General features: G+C 34.9%; 1 protein-coding gene across 1 annotated transcript in view; it reads left to right on the forward strand.

Annotated features, from left to right (window-relative positions):
- Positions 1-17,693, forward strand: part of LOC104146881 (centromere protein K) — a 24,865-nt gene extending 7,172 nt beyond the window's left edge. Inside the window, exons 4-10 of the mRNA XM_068927515.1 lie at positions 891-963; positions 6,895-6,941; positions 8,286-8,368; positions 8,479-8,577; positions 8,865-9,000; positions 13,415-13,468; positions 16,552-17,693. Of these exons, the coding sequence (XP_068783616.1) occupies positions 891-963; positions 6,895-6,941; positions 8,286-8,368; positions 8,479-8,577; positions 8,865-9,000; positions 13,415-13,468; positions 16,552-16,710 (651 nt within the window). The 3' untranslated portion in view covers positions 16,711-17,693. The remainder of the gene's footprint in view (positions 1-890; positions 964-6,894; positions 6,942-8,285; positions 8,369-8,478; positions 8,578-8,864; positions 9,001-13,414; positions 13,469-16,551) is intronic.
- The last annotated feature ends 1,259 nt before the right edge of the window (positions 17,694-18,952 follow it).

Raw genomic sequence — 18,952 nt, forward strand, 5'->3', positions numbered from 1 at the left:
TTCTTGGTATTTTTGATTATGAGATCTTGCCTGATGATTCTTAGCACATTTTTCTCTTTAATACTTTTTAGTTGGCAAAAAGCCAAATGCAATCGGCAGTACCTTTTATAGAATGCTTGACCATAAAAACAGTACCTTTTCATTTGTGTACTTCATTTCTTATAAAATTACTGGTTTGTAATATCTATATGCATTATATAATGTATTTGAAAAATATATTATTAGTACAGTCCCCAATTTCAGGAAAAAGAATAGTAATAATGAGTTCTTTTTTCTCTAGAATATGTTAAAATATTAAAATAAGTACTTTTTTTTAAATCAAAGGTTGTTTAGGTTTTTTCTTTAATAACCTTTCCTGGACTGGTGTTTTGTCTTATTGCTCCTGTATTTTCAGTGATTACAATGAGTGAGAGTAGTAGCTCCTAAGCATGTTTTGTGGAATCCACATATGTAGTTTTGATAGATATCACCTTTAGTTCCTGGTTATTTGGAAGATAAACTTTTATCCAGTCATCACGGACATCAACAGTAGTCCATTTGACCTGCAGTATGTATATCAGCCATACATCTAGGAAGGAATATGTGAAGTATTGTCATCGCTTCTAGTGACTCATATTCAGTTGTAATTGTCTGATACTGTAGAGGAAATGAAGAAAAGAATTCCAACTGTGAATACTTCTGATTTACCTATTTTGAAAAAAAGAATAAGTTTCCTGATCACTGTAAGTGGCTTTTTGAGTTCTTTGAGGGATTAAGTGGTCTATTGGAATAGGTGTTCTTTTGGTTTTTGCTATATAAAGCTAATAAATTAATTTTTATCCCGTTCTATCTCATTTTACTTCAATGCAACCCAGCACACTTCAAGAAATTTTTTTTTTCTTGTTATACAGCTTTCCTTGTTAATGATGCGAGTGAAAGCTTTAACAGCAGAGTATAATCAATGGCAAAAAAGAAGTCCTGAAAGTAAGTTTCCTGGTTCTTTTTTTGTTGTTGTTTTTAATATATGTTATGGCTTAAAAGTTTATGAGCATACCTTACATTTACAAAGTGTCTTCCACCTAGGCATCTTAGACTGAACGTGTATTTAATATGTTTGTCACTTATATTATCATGCAATGACTACTTAAAAACAAAACGAAATACCTCCCATAGTGGCAGATATGTTTCCTTTCTGGTTGTTATGCTATGTTCTTTCAGCACCTCAATCCTTTTCAAAGTGACTTGTCCTCTGACTTAATCCTATGATTCTGGACCAATAAATGCATACTTCCTACCATTCATCAGTCAATTGAAGGGAAAATAAGTGTTAGCACATCTCCGAAAACATTTTATCCTAAATCACAAAAGTGCATTATGCTGGTTACCTTTCTTCAGGTTTGTCCTTTCTGTGATTGTTTCTTCTCCATCTTTTATCTGTACTTTCTTTGTAGCATAGAACTACTTTGGAAAAGAGTTTTGCCTTGATGTTGTCTTTTAAGAACTTCTAATTTTTGCAAGTACTACTAATAAATTTAACAGTCATTTACCCAAACATATTTTTACCCATGCTTTTTTTTTTTTTTTTTTAAATTAGTGCTTTGCAGAAGTGTGTTGTATTATGGTGTACTAGCTGAAACTTTCAAATAAATCTTTAGTGGTAAACCCACTACAGTGTAGTAAAATGTTTAGCTTGGATTTAACAGGGTTCAGAGATTCCAGATCAAAGAAAAAGTCATAAAAGACAGCTGACTGTAACCACTGAGACAAATGATAACTCTTTTATAGTTGCCAGTCATCATCAGTCAAAACATAAATTCCTCAGTTCTTCAAGATGTCGTGCATACAAAGCATCAGTGCTAACTGATTATGCTCTGTTGCATGACTGATGTGGCCAGGCACACCGGAAACAAAACCATTCAGAATTGAAGTGCAGGTAAAGTAATGTGGTCTTTCGAGTGTTCCATTTGGAGACTCATAAAACAGTTTCCCCTGAACTATAATTAGTATTCTTCTAGCATTCAGTTCTATGTCTACTGTCAGGGGCCCTTTGGCATCTTTCAACCTGGTAAAATTTATTGATGTAACTCTACTATCTGTGTATCTGTACATTGACTCATCAGAACATTTTTGTGCCAGAATCTTGTCCTTTTTAGCATTTCTAAAATGGCAGGAATGTGACACAGACAGCAAAGGGAGATTTCCAATATTTTGTAACTTGGCCAAATAGGAATGCATGTTCAGAGGAACATTAAAGTTACTTCTCTAGCTTCTCTCAAAGTTTATGTATGTGTTGCATATTGTGATCAAATAATAGGAGTTTAAAAAAAAAGTAAATGTTTCTTCTTTCTTAGAAACAAGTACTGCTGCTCTATTGGAACAAATCCATAGTTCAAATGCTTTGCTAACCTGTCTCTGAGAATGGTCAGCCTCAAATGCTTCTTAGAGGTGTGTAGACCAAAAGCATGAAATTAAATGAATTTGGAAATACTGTTTGACTGCTCTTTCTGAATAAGCTGCTGACTTGTGAAGCTGCAGATGAATTGAAAGCGCTTACAATTTTTTATCGGGGTAAAATAACTTCAGATGTTGAGTTTTGTTACTAAAATATGGAATCTTTTTAAACTAAGCTATTTGCTTAAAAATATTCTTGGGGCACATCTATTTTTATTGGCTTGCTGAGTTGCTTGGCTCAAACATTCTAATTTGTTCCCAGGTAATAAGATTTACTATTAGAAATCTTAGTTTTATACAGGATAAATGATCTATGCATATTATGATATGAATAATTTATCATTTTGCAGTCAGAGCTTTCCCTTTATAAGTTCTCTTGTTGGCTACTTTTCTGAGGGAAAGAAAACAAGGTGCCTTTAAGAATTTGTATAGAATTATAGTGGTTGTATGAAAATGGAGAGTCTGCTGCGCTTACATCTTTTGTGACCATCTTGGCTTTCTTTTACCTATTGTTTGCTTTGAAGGAGGAATTACTTAATTGAAAACATAGTCTGAATGAAAATAACTAGGAATAGTAGAAATATTAGTTTCATACAATTTACGGAGAGCATGAATGTCAGGTTCTCTTGCTACTTCGGTTTCTGCGTTTAGTACTGGCCAGTACAATTCTTGTAAATGAGGGTCTGTCAGCATTTCCATTTTAAACCTTATTTTCAGAGGTTATAACTTGGCAGTTCTAAACTTCATTGGGCACAAACTTGGCAAACAGGCTTGAATCTACAATGCAAATTTTATTTATTTTTGCAAAGCTTTTACTTTAGTCTCTCATTCTTTCTCGATTTCTAAAACTATTTATATAGCTTTAGAGCTGCTAAATCAGCTAAATTAAAACTTTTTAACAAGCCTTTGGCTCCTAAAAACAGAATTTAACTTTTACCTTTGCATAATAAAAAAGTGGAAGCAACCATTTTTTTTTAACTTTATAAAACACTTGTGGTCTCTGTTTAACTTCAGTTTTCCTTTGCAGAATACCAATATTCTGCCAAATTCGTCTTATTTTAACAAATAGGAGTTTCTGTATAAAGACGTAGTAGTTGCTCTTGCATTTGTAGCATCTGGTAGTATTTTGCCTAGTAATTGTACTATGTATCTGTATACTATTTTTTGGACATTCATTTGATTTTTGGAACTTTCATTTGCAAGTGTAATGAATCGTAACTGAAAACCTTTAACTGATAGTAGATACAGAAGCCTGTGTACTTTGCAGTAGTAGCTGCCATAAATGTACTGCCTCAGCATCTTATAATCTGCACTGGCTCTTCACTAAATTAAGTCTTGGTGAAGGGATCATCTCTGATCCTGACATTCTAGCCGTTGAAGAGACTGCCTTGACACCTGTAATTCACAGAGCAGGGAACCAAATGAACATAACAGCATTAAGATTCTTTCCTGGGAAGATATGCCTCCTAGCCTAATACTCTCACAGCATTTGATATTACTGAATAGGAATCATATCTAGAGTGAGCTATTTAAAACTGAAGTGCTAGAAAATGATAGGAGAAATTCGTAACTCAAGATAGTGAGAGTTTGTGATCATCACAGGAAAATAAAGGTTTTATGGGAATCGTCAAATATGCCAGTGAATATTTAATGCGAATGCTTGATTTACTCATTATAATATAAATTATAATAACACATTAATAATGGCTCTTTAATTTGAATAAAAGTCTATCAAATAATTTGGTCCTGCCTATATGGGTTATTAATGCCATTAAAGAAATCTTACTCTAATAATAGGACTGACCACTCTAGTGACTGACCCTCTAGTGTTTAAACACAAGGTTAATTTAGGAACACTACTCAAATTTAGAGATAGTAATTTTCTAACTGAAAGAGGGTTTTATTCTGACATATAACAACGCATTCTGAGCTCAAGTTTCACCAATTTTCATCTCTGAACATGCTTATTACTGTTAAAACTATTAATTTAAAGTTTCTCCAAGTTTATGGAGACTTAACACTACTATAAAACTACATAATCAAAAACAATACTTTTCTAAATCTATGAAATCAACAGTATTAGAAAATATTTAATGCTTTATGTGAAGGTGAAGTATTTTCTTTTTTGTTAAAGAAAAATCTTTCATCAGTACTTGATTTTGTTAAGATTAGGAGATTTGAAGCCCCAATTTGGATAAAAATATCCCCATGAGGTTAAGATTTAAATCAGTTAGAGCAGATTTCATTCTTTAAATAGAAAGATTCAAATGCTTCATTTTTTTCTGAAGGCATGCATTTATGCAGATGCTGACAGCTGGCATGGGTTCCAAAATGGCTGAGAAGTGACTGGAGTCCATTGAAGGCTATTAAGTACAGCAATTCACTTCTTGTTCAGATAGTCCATGAGCTAGGTTCTGCAGAAGCATTTTAGGGACATACCACCACGTGTTCAAATAATACAGTATTTTCCCTGAAGTATTGCTGTTTTCCAGGGCTGGAGAGAGTATATGGGTTTAGCTGGGCCCCTCATCTTGTTACATATAGCTGTTCTTGTGAATAGTAAGGAAGGTGGCATACTTTGTCAGTTCTTTAAATCTAGTGGTTTTACAGTCCTTATCAAGGAGTGGAGAAGCACTGGAGTATTGAAACCTAAGACACTCACTTAATCTTTGTCTTTTAACAAAAAAAAAATCACACACGCACACCAAACCAACTCTCTTCTTGGAACAACATGTACCTCTTTGTAAAATGTAGTGTATTTTTGTTATAAATTAAGTCTTAAATAAGAAGGTCAACAGCATCTTGGGCTGTATTAGGAAGAGCGTCACCAGCAGGTCAAGGAAGGAGAACCCTCCCTTCTACTCAGCACAGGTGAGATACATCTAGAGTGCTGTGTCCAGTTCTCAGCTTCCCAGTACAGGAGGGACATGGACATGCTGGAGTGAGTGCATTGAAGGGCCATGAAGATGATTAAGGGAATCCGTCAAATGAGCAGAGCATGAACAAGTGAGGATTATTTAGCCTGGAAAGCTCAGAGGGGGATCTTATCAAAATGTATACATACCTGATGGGAAGCTGTAAGGAAGATAGAGCCAGACTCTTCTCAGTGATACCCAGTGACAGGAGAAGACATGGCACTACTGGAGAGAGTCCAGTGGAGGGCTACAAAGATGATTAGAGGGCTGGAGCGCCTCTCCTATGAAGAAAGACTGCAAGAGCTGGGCCTGTTCAGCCTGGAGGAGAGAAGACTGAGAGGGGATCTCCTCAATGTGTACGAGTATCTGAAGCGGGGGTGTCGAGAGGATGAGGCCAGCCTCTTCTCCGTGGTGCCCAGCAACAGGACAAGAGGCAATGGGCAGGAACTGGAACACAGGAAGTTCCATCTGGACCTGAGAAAAAACTTCTTCACTGTGAGGGTGACAGAGCATTGGAACGGGTTGCCCAGAGAGGTGGGGGAGTCTCCTTCCCTGGAGATATTCAAAAGCCATCTGGATGTGATCCTGGGCAACATGCTCTAGAGGACCCTGCTTGAACAGGGAGGTTGGACTAGATGATCTCCAGAGGTCCCTTCCAACCTAAACGATTCTGTGATTCTGTGAAGAGGCAATGCGCACAAATTGGAACACAGAAAATTCCATTTAAACTTGAGAAAACTTTAAGGTGAGGGTGGTCAAACACAAACAAATAGGTTGCTCAGAGAGATTGTAGAGTTTCCATCCTTGGGGACAGTCAAAATCCAACTGGACATGGTCCTGAGCAACCTACTCTAGGTCGCCTTGCTTTGAGCAGGGTGAGCTGGGCCAGGTGAATTCCAAAGGTCCCTTCCAACCTTAACTTGTCTGTGATTTTGTGAAATCCTGTGAAATACACTGCCATTTATATAACTTTGATTTGAAAATATTTGCAAAATATTGGCATCTGGACTGTAGAAAAGGTGTCTAAATATTCTGATCAAATAAGTCTTAATAACATTATGAAATGGTGTGATGTGCAATGAAAAATTCCTATACCTCAGCTCAGAGAAAAGTGGTATTAAAATAATACTTACCCTTCTTGGTGTTTTTCAATCATTTGATGAGCCTGTTTTTACAGGGAAATGGAAGGCTGGCTTGATTTCCCCCTGTGATAATGTTGATGGAATCCCTTCCATTGAAAAAATCAGGCTTGCGTATCTTGTTAAATACAAAGTACGACTGCACTTTATATTTCAGTACTACATACTTGAGCTAGTTGAGGTATAAAAAATAACCCTGAAGCTTTAACACAGTACTTTGGATCTAATTTGTTTTACTGGAGAGTGACAGTGGAGCAGCCTAGTAGAACACCATGAAGTATGCTTAAATTGTTTCAGATAGCCGAGCTATTTTTTTAGAGGCTACCTGAGTTTGTCTCTAACATACTGTTTTTTAGTATAAACAAGTCTGTTATACAATGCAAAAAACCCCAATTAATTTTATTTTTCAGTAATTTCTACCAATCCAGATGTACTGGTAGCATTAGGAAAAGAAGAGGTAAGTCTCTTTTTTTATTAACAATAATAACTTTTTCCAAAAAAAAAAATGTACACAGTTCCTATATTTTCCCATTACTTCTCCTGTGATGGGCTAAGCTATTGTGCATGCTTCTTTAAACATTGTTATTTTTTAATGTTTTTCTTCCCCTGAATTATGTTGTAATTACTAAAATTTCCTAGTTGTAATTAATTATTTTTAAGCACTTTTTTCTATATTTCATACTTGATATAAGATAACGTAACATTATATGTTGCACAGAAGAGTCAGTATTCTCAGCTCCCAGAGTTCTGTGGAAATAGTCTGCAAATATTTTGTTATGGGCTGAACATTGATATGTAACAGGAGCTGAGAATATTCTTGTGGCTATGGTATTGAAATAGTCATACATAGGCCAACAAATGGAGATACATTAGGATCATGAACTATTTAAAAATAGTTTAAAATTGGTTTTCTTGCTAGCAGCTTTCCTCCCTCTGGTGTCATTCATATCAGGGAACCCAACTGTTATTAAAAGCTATTATTAACACAATTGGTTACATACTTCCATCTGAGTGCATTGCCATGGTATGTTTGGTTTGCTGTCCCATTTTGTGACTTAATTTGTTGAGGGTTCCAATTTTTTTCAGATATTGCGTATATAAAACACATTTGTGTCTGTAGAATATTTTTATAATTCTTATTTGTTTGAGCAAAATATAAAGCAGTTCTCACAACTTGCATAAAAGGAGACAAAATATTCCAAAAGACTCCAAATCATAGGAGTATCCCTAACTCGTTAAAGAGACATAACCTATTAGGATGAAAGACACAGCCCAATGAGGTGTACTTGCCCTCTCTAGACAGAATGGACAGCTCTTAGGTGCAGTAGTCTCAGTATTTCTCCCTCTTTACTTTCTGCGTACGTACGTACTAGTGACAGTCACTTAATTCATGAGTACAATCAATTTAATTCATGAATGCCATCAATCTTTTCTTGCAGCATCTTTATTTTGGAGTGCCTTTTTTTGTGTGCGGAAGGTGTTTCCTCCTCAGTAGTTCACCAGATTAGATGATTAGGTCACGTGAATGCTCCGCAATCTGTTTCAGCTACAATGAGCTAGGTTGTTTTAAGGAGATGCAGGAAGGCATTAATGAGCAACTGGGGACAGTAACATTTAAATTTTAAATTAGCATTACTCTATAGCAATATTTTCTTAGGAAATTACAGATAATTTTGGCCCTCTCTAAATCTGGCTTCATATATCAGATACAGATATAACATTACACAGAACAAACACTAGAGACATAGATGTACTGTAGGGTCATAGATGAACTGTAAGTTCATTTTTCACTTTTTTATAGTTGCAGAAAGTAAAGAATGATCTTGAAATGGTGCTGTCAACAGTTCAGTCAAAGAACAAAAAACTGAGAGAAGATCTGAAAAGGTAATGCAATAATTTGGATTTATAATTGCTGTACTTTTTTTTTTCCAAAGTCTTGTTTTGCTTGTCCAGCAAAACTGTCTATTCTATTTCCTGCTTTTCATGTTTCAAAGAGAACAGCAGTGGCATGAGGAACAGCAGCAGATAGTAGATGCTCTTAATGGAATTGAAGAAGAGATGAAAAATCAAGTGGTACAGTTTTCTGAAAAAAGGTATTTCTATAGAGTTGAGTTTTTCCTATTGAAGAATTTAAGTATTAACAGGAGAAAATGAGTAGTCAAAATCTTAACAATGTACTACTCATTTTGTAAAATAAATAACTCAATAATATGTATTTGAAACAGAAAATATTCCTACAATCTGCTTGTAGTCTGTGATTCAAGCTATTGATCTTAAAACAGTAGAAAAATATGGAATTTTTTTACCTGATAATTTTTTAAGTTATTTTATTGGTTGTGATGTTCTGTTGGTATATTTTCACTATTACATTGGATACTAGAGCATTTCAAGAACTGAAAAATAAAATGCTGAAACTAAGGGCATATAAAGAAGAACTCTTGAATGCTTTGGGTGAGTTCCTAGAAGAGCATTTTCCCCTTCCAGAAGAAGATGGAAGCGCTAAAAAGAAGAAAAAGGTAACATTTGCTTTTAGATATGCATAAGTTTCATATATGTGTGTGTGTGTGTGTAAAAAGTGGAATGATCGGTTTGTATTTAAATAGATGTAATACTTTTTTAAAGCCGCTGGCATAGACACTGCAGTTATATTTTAAATAAATGTAGTTCTTATAGCTGATCCTTTATGTTTAATTGATACTTTTCAAGTTGGTTTGTATTATTTAACACTGTTCCCAGCTGGATATTTTCCTTCCTAATGCACATATCCCTTATCCAATAAGATGCATAGCAATGTATTGTATTTCTTACTGGACTGCAAGTTGTGCCAAATTTAGAAATGGTGAGCAGTTTACTCCAAATTGTTCCACGGTTTTTTTATTGGACTAGTCAAGTGGATTCATATTTTCCTTGGCAAAGCAAATTTTAATTGTCTAACAATGGTTTTGGAACAATAATAAGGACAAGTGTTTATAATTATAGTGTAGTTTAGAATGTTAACCATCAGTTTCCTGTTCAAGCAAAGTGCACCAAAAATTATCTTAAAACTTTAGGGAAAATAGGCAGCCAGGGAGCATTTTGCATAATAAATTCAAAGTCTGCAGTAAAAATAAACCTTTCACCATTATTATTATTTAAAAGAATAATTACAAAAAAGCTGCAGAAAAGGTTGCGTTTGATTTGGCTTTCAGACACACTTAAGAACACAGGACTAAAAGGATGTCTTAAATCCAGTTCCCTGTTATTGCAGACAACCACAAAATATAATTTCTTTAATACTCTGATTGAGCCCCATTTGAAAACTAATTTTTTTGTTACTACTGTTCTGTTGGAGTTCTAGGGCCTCAGCACTCTGTTTAGAAACAGTCTCCTAATTTCCAGCCTATATTTATTCACATCTAACACTGATCCATTTATTCTTATGCCAGTATTGTCCTCAGAATAGTTCTTTCTTCCTTGTGTTTACTCCTCCTGATATGGACAGCAGTCATATCCCCTCTCATTCTTTGTTTTGCTAACTGAACTAGGAAAGCTTTCCTGTTCTCTTCTTGTAAGATAGCTTTTCAGTTCCCTGGATTATCCTAATGCTCTTTTTCTGTATTTGCTTCCATTTGAATTCATCTTTTTTGGAAACTGAAAGAAACTAGTATTATAAACAAAACATTAGTACCTCATGGTCTCATAAGCAGATAATTGCACTCGTTCTTCTGTTTCAACTGATGAACCCTGAACGTAAAACAAAAATACTTGTTTTAAGAGGGAAGTTCATGATCTTGCACATAGAAACATCAAATGCAATCTTAGAAATATGACGTCCATTTTTGAGGTCGTTCCCGTTTCCCTCTGTTGCAGTTCTTCTGAATATCAGTGCCGCCCAGTTTCCTGCTGTTGCTAAGTATGATCACCTCTACCTTTTGTGCTGTTATTAAAACTAAGAAACTAAAACTTCAGGGGCTTCATTAATAGTCTTCTTTGAACCATATGTTTTCAGATTTTTAGCCTGATTTTTACCTTTCTCTAGAAAAATCTGTCTGGGTCATTTTTCCTCCAGGAAACTGTAGGGCTAGTCTGTGGTTATCGATTTTTGTAAATCTATTGCATTTTCTGCATTTTTAAGTAGTTGTCTGTTTGTTTCCATATGTATCATTATTTTCTTAAAAAAATAGTTCCTTTAATGAGATACACCAATTCCTTTGCTACCATATCTCTGATGTCATAGAAAAATGTAGGCTGGAAGTGACCTCTGGAGATCATCCCGGTCTAATCCTGTCATCAAAGTAGGGCCAGCTTCAAAGTTAGACGAAGTTGCTCAGGGTCATATCCAGCAGTGCGTTAAAGATGAGAAGAGGAGAGTTCATGTATGGGCCTCAGACTTCTGAGATACGTGCTGGCTGCGCTGTCCCGCTCCAGCCCTAAGCAAAAGCAACTCTTTTTTTTTTTTTTTCCCCTCTGCCTCAGTTATAGTGACTGACTGTTAGAACTTCTTTCTTATTAGTTACCCTGCCTGTGTCTTTTTCCATGTAATTTAACTTACTAAAATCTAAGGAAAAAATAATTGCTGCAGATCTTGGAGATTAATCTACCCTTACCCTGCTCGCAGTAGCTCACCTTCTACAATTAAATTGATTCACAGAAAATGTAACATTTAGTTTGATACATTTTGTTTGATACTTTAAAATTTAGTAAAACTTAGTTTGATACTTTTCCTTAGTTTTATTTATGCATTTCCTGAACTCTAAAATGTAGTTTTACTTCTCTGATCGGTCTCTCACTTCCCTCTTCTAAAGCTTGTCAATTTACAGCTGCTTCTATATCTTTTGACACAATTTGATCTCACCTGCTTGGCAACAGGTCCCCTGTGAACTGCATTTAAAGGGATTAGTTGATCACTGGGAAGGCAGGAGGGGCAGCCATTTTCAGCCATGTTTGCTTTACCTTAATGTGTTAGTAATACAAGTTGCCTGCAGTAGCAATGAGATTCGCTGCTACGTTGATTCAGAAGAACCCGTTATTCACCCCCCTTATCAGCTAGGTGGTCTTTGGTTCAGCATAACTCTATATGTTAGTAATCTCTGTTTCACCTTCAGGGAAGCTTCTTGTGCCCTGAATGGGAGCGTGCTTCCAGGGTGGGTGCCCCAGTCCCACGCCAGTGCAAACTCCGCTAAGCCTGGCTCTTCTGGTTCCACCCCTCCTTTCAGCTGTCGCTAGTGTCTGGGATTGGGAGTTGGAGGGAAGGCTGAATCACAGCAGCCCGGATTAGCTTCTGCTGCCATGACAGCCTACACCTTTGGTATAGGCAGTGACTGATATTAGAGTTATACTGCATTTTCAATCTTAGACAAAAAAGACATAGTTTTTGAGATAAGAACTGTGGAAAGTCAAACGGTAAGGAATATTCTGTATGTAAATCAAACGGTCCTGTGGAAGGGGAGAAAAGGTGCCTTTCAGGTAAAATAAACAAATAATACTGACCAGCCTGCTTAAAATTGACTTTATTAGTTAAATTGAAGATACCTGTTAGATTTATGGCACTTAAAATATGTAAGTAATATAATTCTATAAAGCACTATATACTATGAAACCGAGCAAGAAAAGTCTGTGGGGCTCCCAGGTCTGTGGGAGTGCAAACTTCTCTACACTAATATCCTTGGGATTTTAGTCTTTGTGTATTAGCTTTAGTAACTACTAAAGGTCACTAATTTTTTTAAAGGTCATCTAATTTTACCTTTGAGGCACAAATATTGAACCTATTACCTAGGTTATGAGGTAGTATTTTTGACCTGGGAAATACAATAGCCAAGGTTACGAAGTATCTCCATAACTGCTCCATGGAAGATTTTACAGCTTCTTAGTGTTGCCTCTGCTTCCTCTGCCTACTACCAAGGTAAAGGCACAAAGATGCACGTTATTGAGTTGGGGCTCAGTCGTGATTTGTGCAAGGAAATCTCCTTGGAGCAAGCAGTGTGTCCCCCTTGTAGCTGTCTGAAGTTGAGAGTTTTAAAAAATTCTGTGATGGAAAGGAGGAGTCAGACTTTGCCTTTCATGACTTCTTATTTACTGCCTTGCTTCCTTGTCTGTTCCAGAATCAGAGTTTATGTAAGGTGCTGCCCATCTGTTAATGTCTTAGGACTTGGGTCAAAACATTCGACAGCAGTACTGAGTAAACAGCCACCAGTGCTGCATTATGTCCTTTATTTTGTTGAGTGTGAAGTGGATGAGGGAAACTGATAAAACTGAAAAATTAAAAAATCAAGTTTACCATGCAACAGCACTGTTTTGTTGGCATTTGTTGCTTAAGGAATTCATATCAGTTTATAGGGGAATAACTTCATTTGCTTACTGCAAATGGAAACAAGTAATTGTCTAACGGATCACTGTAAATGATCAAGGAAACTTTTTTTTTTTTGAACTCTCTATTTCTTAAACTTGGTCGAGTTTTTTTTAAAAAAAAAAAGTCAACAGTAACAGCAAACAAGTACTCATCTGTAACTCATGAGAAAATATTCAGGCACTATGAACTGAATTCTTAAGCTATGCCAGATTTGCAGCTCTTTGCAAAAATTTCTCTAAAGTTTGAGGGAAAACATTATTATTTTCCTAACAAATAATGTTCACAGAATGTTTTCTACTCTACTGTGTTTGTATATATGATGTACTTGTTTTTATTTAAATGTAGACTCATGTAGATGTACTGTAATCAATTAAGAAGATTAATCTTAACAAAAATATTGTTGAATTTAAAGTTTGTGATATTGAGCTGATGGATGAATGATATAAATTATAACTTGTATTTGTACCATGACTAAATATGTAAGTAAAATTCATCGATTGTGTACTATGCAATCAAAGAATTGTGTGATTGTTTTTCTTTGTCAATTAAGATTCTTCCTGACTCTTTTAGTTTCTAACTTGGCTGCGGGATTGTCTTTGCAGAACTCTTCTGAAGAGCCAACTGTACAACTTATAACACTGCATGAAATTTTAGAGGTAAGCTTTTTCTGTTTGTTTGTGGTTTTTTAGAGAGGGAGATTTGGGGGATTTTGTAATACTCAGATCTACTCACAATATATTAATAAGGTAAGGGTATATGATATACAGTTAACATAGTTAAATGAAAACTAGAGTGTTTAGGAATGTTACATCATATTTTTGTGTTTCTATCTAACAAAAATCTTTTCCCCCCCCCCTTTTTTTTTTTAAAAAGAACCTTGGCAGTAGTTTAGCTAACTAACCTTCAGCTTGAGTTAGAGAGTGATTATATGTTATTTCATAAATAGTCTTTAAACCCTGAATTTTACAGTGGTTATTAGCCAAAAAAAAAAAAAAAGTTTTATGAGCCTTAGTGGCTTGTATTAGGGGAGACAAATGCTGTGGTTTAACAAAGAGAAAAAGCCAGTGACAACAGATATGTTCCATTTCAGGCTATGTTTTGTGTTATTTCAGTACAAGTATTTCTGAAATGTAATATAATAATGGTTTTAGGAGGCCCAATTAATGTGCAATCTCTACAATTAACAGGATTATTTTATTTCATATGGGGGAAATAAATTTGATTAATGTATCTCTAAAGGATTTTATAAGGATGCCAAGATGGATTAGTGGGTATTTTAATTGAATTACGAGTTATGATTTTGAATTGCACAGCATAATTCCAAGGAAGCTATAAGGAAAAAAAAAATCTTTTAACTAGCATTGGTTTCCTTCTTGTCTGAAATGTAGTATTTGAAATTAAATAAAATTTCCCCTTCCTTCTCCATCCTCATCCTTCAGATATTTATAAGGATCTATGTGTAAGACCTCCCTGAAAAACACTTTTTTTTTTTTCTGAGAGGAAACTTGATGAAAAACAACATTCTGGTGTTGAGATGCTAAGATCCGGTCACTATGACATTGTTGTGCTTTAGTTTAAAGTTCAGACGATGAATCTGTACTTACATCATCAAATTCATTTTATATGCCTCAAGTGTCTCAGCATGCCTATTAATGCCAAATTAGGCAGAGCTTGAAAACAAATCAGAATTTAAAATAGCCCTGTTCCCTATGGAAATAAAATTTTAAAGCTCTCTTAATACTTTAGAAGTGCCCTTCATATTTTTCTGATAATATTAATCATGTCCAAAATACAAACATATCCAAATAATGTCTGATTTCCAGTTGGAAGAACAAACTAGTCCCAGTAATTCAGACTTATTTTTAAATTTTAACTATCTTGGCCTAAACTATGAATGTCCCTTATCTTTGTTTTATGTTTTTTTTGTTTGTTTTGTTTTTTGTTGAGCAACTTGGTTCTAGTTTCAAGTGCCTGTTAAATTTCAAAACTGTTTTCTTAGATACAGATAATAGTTTCTAAAGAGACAAATGCAATGTCGTCTTTGTATTACAGTTACAGATTTAGGATTTGCTGCTGATTTTTTATTCATATCGAGAATTACAGCCAGTGGTTATGTTTCTAGCCATGTCTCCTTAATCCTCATTTGTTTGCTTTTAAATAAGAAAGGTGTACATTTTAATACACCTTGGACCAGCTGGTTGTATACATTTATATTATTTAGAGATATTGATACCTTCTGCATTAAATTCATGTAAGATACTAAAACAAGCAATAAATTCATTTTTCATGCAAACCTCAGAATTTTTATTATACTACCTTTAAATGCAGTAATTCTTTTCCTTTTTATTAGTTTGGGGGTTATTCCTATCAGACTGAGAATTTAGAGAAATAATTTAAGATTCAAAACAATGTATACAATAGAAAAGTATTGAAATAAGTGCTAGTTGTAAAGGTTATTTTGGAATACCAGATGTCAAAAAAGAATGAGCAACAAGTGATCTAAAATAATGTATTGGAGGAAATATTCAGAATTGGGGCAATTGAGTATAAAAGAAATAAGCTGGAACAATTCTTTGGAATGTTCTGAAGAGCAGCAGCAGGGTAGCATTTTTCTGAACACAGAAATGGGTGAAAAAATGGTAAGTTTGGTAATGAGGATTTTGATGTGTTTTTCTTTAGCAGTAGGAAGGCAGGCAGACTATTTTGTACCACGCTAAAATTTGGAGAGCTAGAACATTTAGAAACTTTGAGTAGAAAGTTTTAATATCCAAGACGAGTAGAGAGAGCACCAGCGATGGGTAAGATTTAATCATCCGTAGGTGTCTGCAGTATTTCTCATGAGCAATATTATGAGGGCATAAACATGGTCTCTAAGAACAGGAAAACAATGTCAAAACAGATATTTGCTTTTAATTCCATTAACTGTATTTACTTGAGGAAGGAAGGAGAGGTAAGTAGGTAGTAAGAGGAGAGAAAATTGTTGTAGAGTGCTCGTCATGCCAAAAACAAGAAGTGATGTACACTTTCCCACTTATAAGGCTAGCAAAAAGATTTAATGTGAAGAAGTAGTGACCTTGTAAACTATGACAGTGATGTTTAACTTCTCGTAGGTGTAAAATTATTTATTTTTAACATTAGCTGTAGTAGGACAAAAACGCAGAAAAAGTAATTCTTTCCGATCCAAGAAGATAGAGGGTTATCATCTTATTAGTGAGAAGACTGTTAAAATCATAAGATAGATATTCTTCTCTGATAAAAATCTGAAAGAGTAAGGGAGAAAGATTATTTGCTGGCAGTAAGTCGTTATGGGTCTGAAGCAAGTGATTTCCAAAAATTTAGCTTTCCCTCTTTTTTAATACTTGTAACCCTATATTAACAGATACTAAACATTAATTAAGTAAGGATTTACTGCCTTCATATTCAGATTATTTGAGTATTTACACGGTTATGCTATCTAAAGTCCATTTAGAACTTTTGATAGATGTTGAAAAACTTAATCTGAATAAAAGGAGAATTATAGTTTTAATTTTTACATCAGAAAATATATAGGGGAGTTAACTGAAAGTTTTTCATTTTACATCTACCTTGAACAGGTCTTGTGTTTCTCCTGTAGTTTTGTATTTCTTAGGTAGGCCATCTAAACCACACGTATTACAATCCTATCTACAAATTTAATTAAAGGAGATCAAAATCGAGTTGTTCTGTTCACATTCTAAATCTCATCCTTTTGATCTTCCAGATTCTTATAAACAAATTAATGAGTACACCACATGAACCCTATTTAACAATCAGTGACTCATTTTGGCCACCTTATATTGAGCTGCTGCTGCGATATGGAATTGCACTGAGACATCCAGAAGATCCAAACAGGATACGCTTAGAAGCCTTTCACCAATAGAGAAACCGTCATTTACTTTAAAACAAAACACCAGTGTTCTTACCAGCGGGGAAGATGTATTTATGATTTCATTGTAAACTTTTTTTCATATCAGCAATCTCTTCCTGTTGGATAGTTTTTTTTTTTTTTTTTTGGTAACATGCATTTGGTAAGAGTGTAAAGTATGAAAAAAGACGATTTTCAACTTCAACTATTCATAGCTACAATTGTTTTTCAGTTTTATGGCAAGTGATGCCAAGATTTGCATTCTGAAATTTTTTTTTTCAGCTGCTTAAATAAGATGCAAATTCAGGTAACAGACAAAGTAAAGAAGTTTAACAGTCCTTTTGACTTTAAAGATTGTATTTTACATGTGACTTTTTTCTTTTATATACATTTCTTAGATTTCTTTAACTCATCGTGATTTCATTTAGTATTTTGTTGCACTTAGCAAGTCAAAACTTTAGTTAACCCAGCTGCCCCAAAGGAGGCCTTGGAGAGATTTAGAACTACCAGTGAAGTAGCATCTTCAACAAGATATTGTTTTCCAGAGGCTTTGCAAACATGTATTGGTTTCAAGATAAACATTTAGAAGAGTTGGCGCATCTTTCTGTGCGATGGACTGAAGATATTCAGCCTGCAGATCTACAACTGTATGTTTCCTGGACAGACCCTTTTTGTGTTATGTTATATTGCCTAATAGCATCTGCCTTCACTTTTCGTATCTGATTTATCAAGGCTTATAATACATCTTTGTGTTCTGTAGATCTCTGTAGTTTGTAAAGTAGGTCAACTGATAGTTACCTTCTGAATGGCATTCTGTTGTCATCCTAATTTGCTTTTGTATAGCCCTCATTATTGTAGTCCCTAGGCGCACAGATAACTTGCCCATTTTTACACAAGTAGTCCCCAATGAACCCTGGATTTGAAGCTGGAAGTTCCACTCCTACAGATCTGCAGCGAGTATAATCTTGGGAAATAAAATATGCTTTTGATTAACCAGATTTCAGTGTAACGATAATTTAGTTTATTCGGTTTTCAGGTAGGGGTATAAACATTAATGATTTTTCAGTTCATATTAAAATAAAGGGTAATACAGGTAAAGAAAATAAATGGGCAATAACTGAAGGGAAATTAGGCTTGTTGTTAAGTTTGTTGCAGTTACATATTGCAGGTAATGAAAATGACTATGAAAGTCTACCTGGATAGGGCTCAGCAGAGTATTTCATGTGAGGGCTTTACCGATGATACAAGGACACTTAGGGAATGAAGGGGGAACAATTCAGTGCAAGTTCTAGCATAATTACCTTTTTTCTTTTTTTTTTCTTTTTTTTTTAAGCCCTACTACCTGTTAAGCAAAAAATTCATTGTCTCATATTTTTGAGTGAATGCAGTTACACGTTTATCTGCCAGTTTTGTCACTTAATTATTAAAATAGCTAAGTGTTTTTTTTTTTTTTAACCTTAGCTTTCCAGCATTGTCTCTTTGGGTTTTTTTGTCTTCATCAGTTTTTAAATACTCTGCATTCTACTATCTTTTTATCTTACTACTAATATTGTAATGCTCAAATATTTCATTGACCCTGGATGTCTGCGTCAGTGGTGAGGGTGGTAAGTAGGAGAAGAGAAAATGTTAAAAACAAAGTTGTTTCTCTGTTTTTAAAAAAACCCTCATATATATGTGTGCATTTTATATAGAGAGAGAGAGAGAGACAATATAAACAGCGTATAACCGAGCGCTCTAGAGAAGGTGAATAGGAAACGTTCATTATTTTTCATAACACAAAAACTATCTCATCCAAGTAAACTGTCAGGATGGTTTTAAAAGAAAGCACTTCTTCATATAAAGCTTTAATTTAAATTGTAGAACTCACTGCAGTAGGATGCTGTGTAGGTGTTAAATATAAATCTTCCCAAAAAGTACACTTACAGAAGTTAGGGTCATGAGTGACTGTTACATAAAATGAACAACATGCAGTTCCAGAAATCCCTGTCCTGCTAATTGCTGGACCTTAAAGGTCTATTGCAAAGTATAGCTCTACACCTGACCTGGTTTTTATATGTTGTCCCTCCATGGCTGTGCCAGACTCCTTGAAGACCCTCATATGGCTACACACTGTCTTGCTGCATTCCAGAAAGGCTGTCTGCTTAGGCTTAGGGCATGCTCAGAACCCAGTACTTCCATGTCAAGTTGTTTCCTTAGGCTCCTTAGGCTCTTTCTACTGCAAAAGAAAAGCTCTCCATAATCTATTTCTTCTTATTGC

The sequence above is a fragment of the Struthio camelus genome, chromosome Z, assembly GCF_040807025.1.
Source record: "Struthio camelus isolate bStrCam1 chromosome Z, bStrCam1.hap1, whole genome shotgun sequence".
Lineage (NCBI taxonomy): Eukaryota > Metazoa > Chordata > Aves > Struthioniformes > Struthionidae > Struthio > Struthio camelus.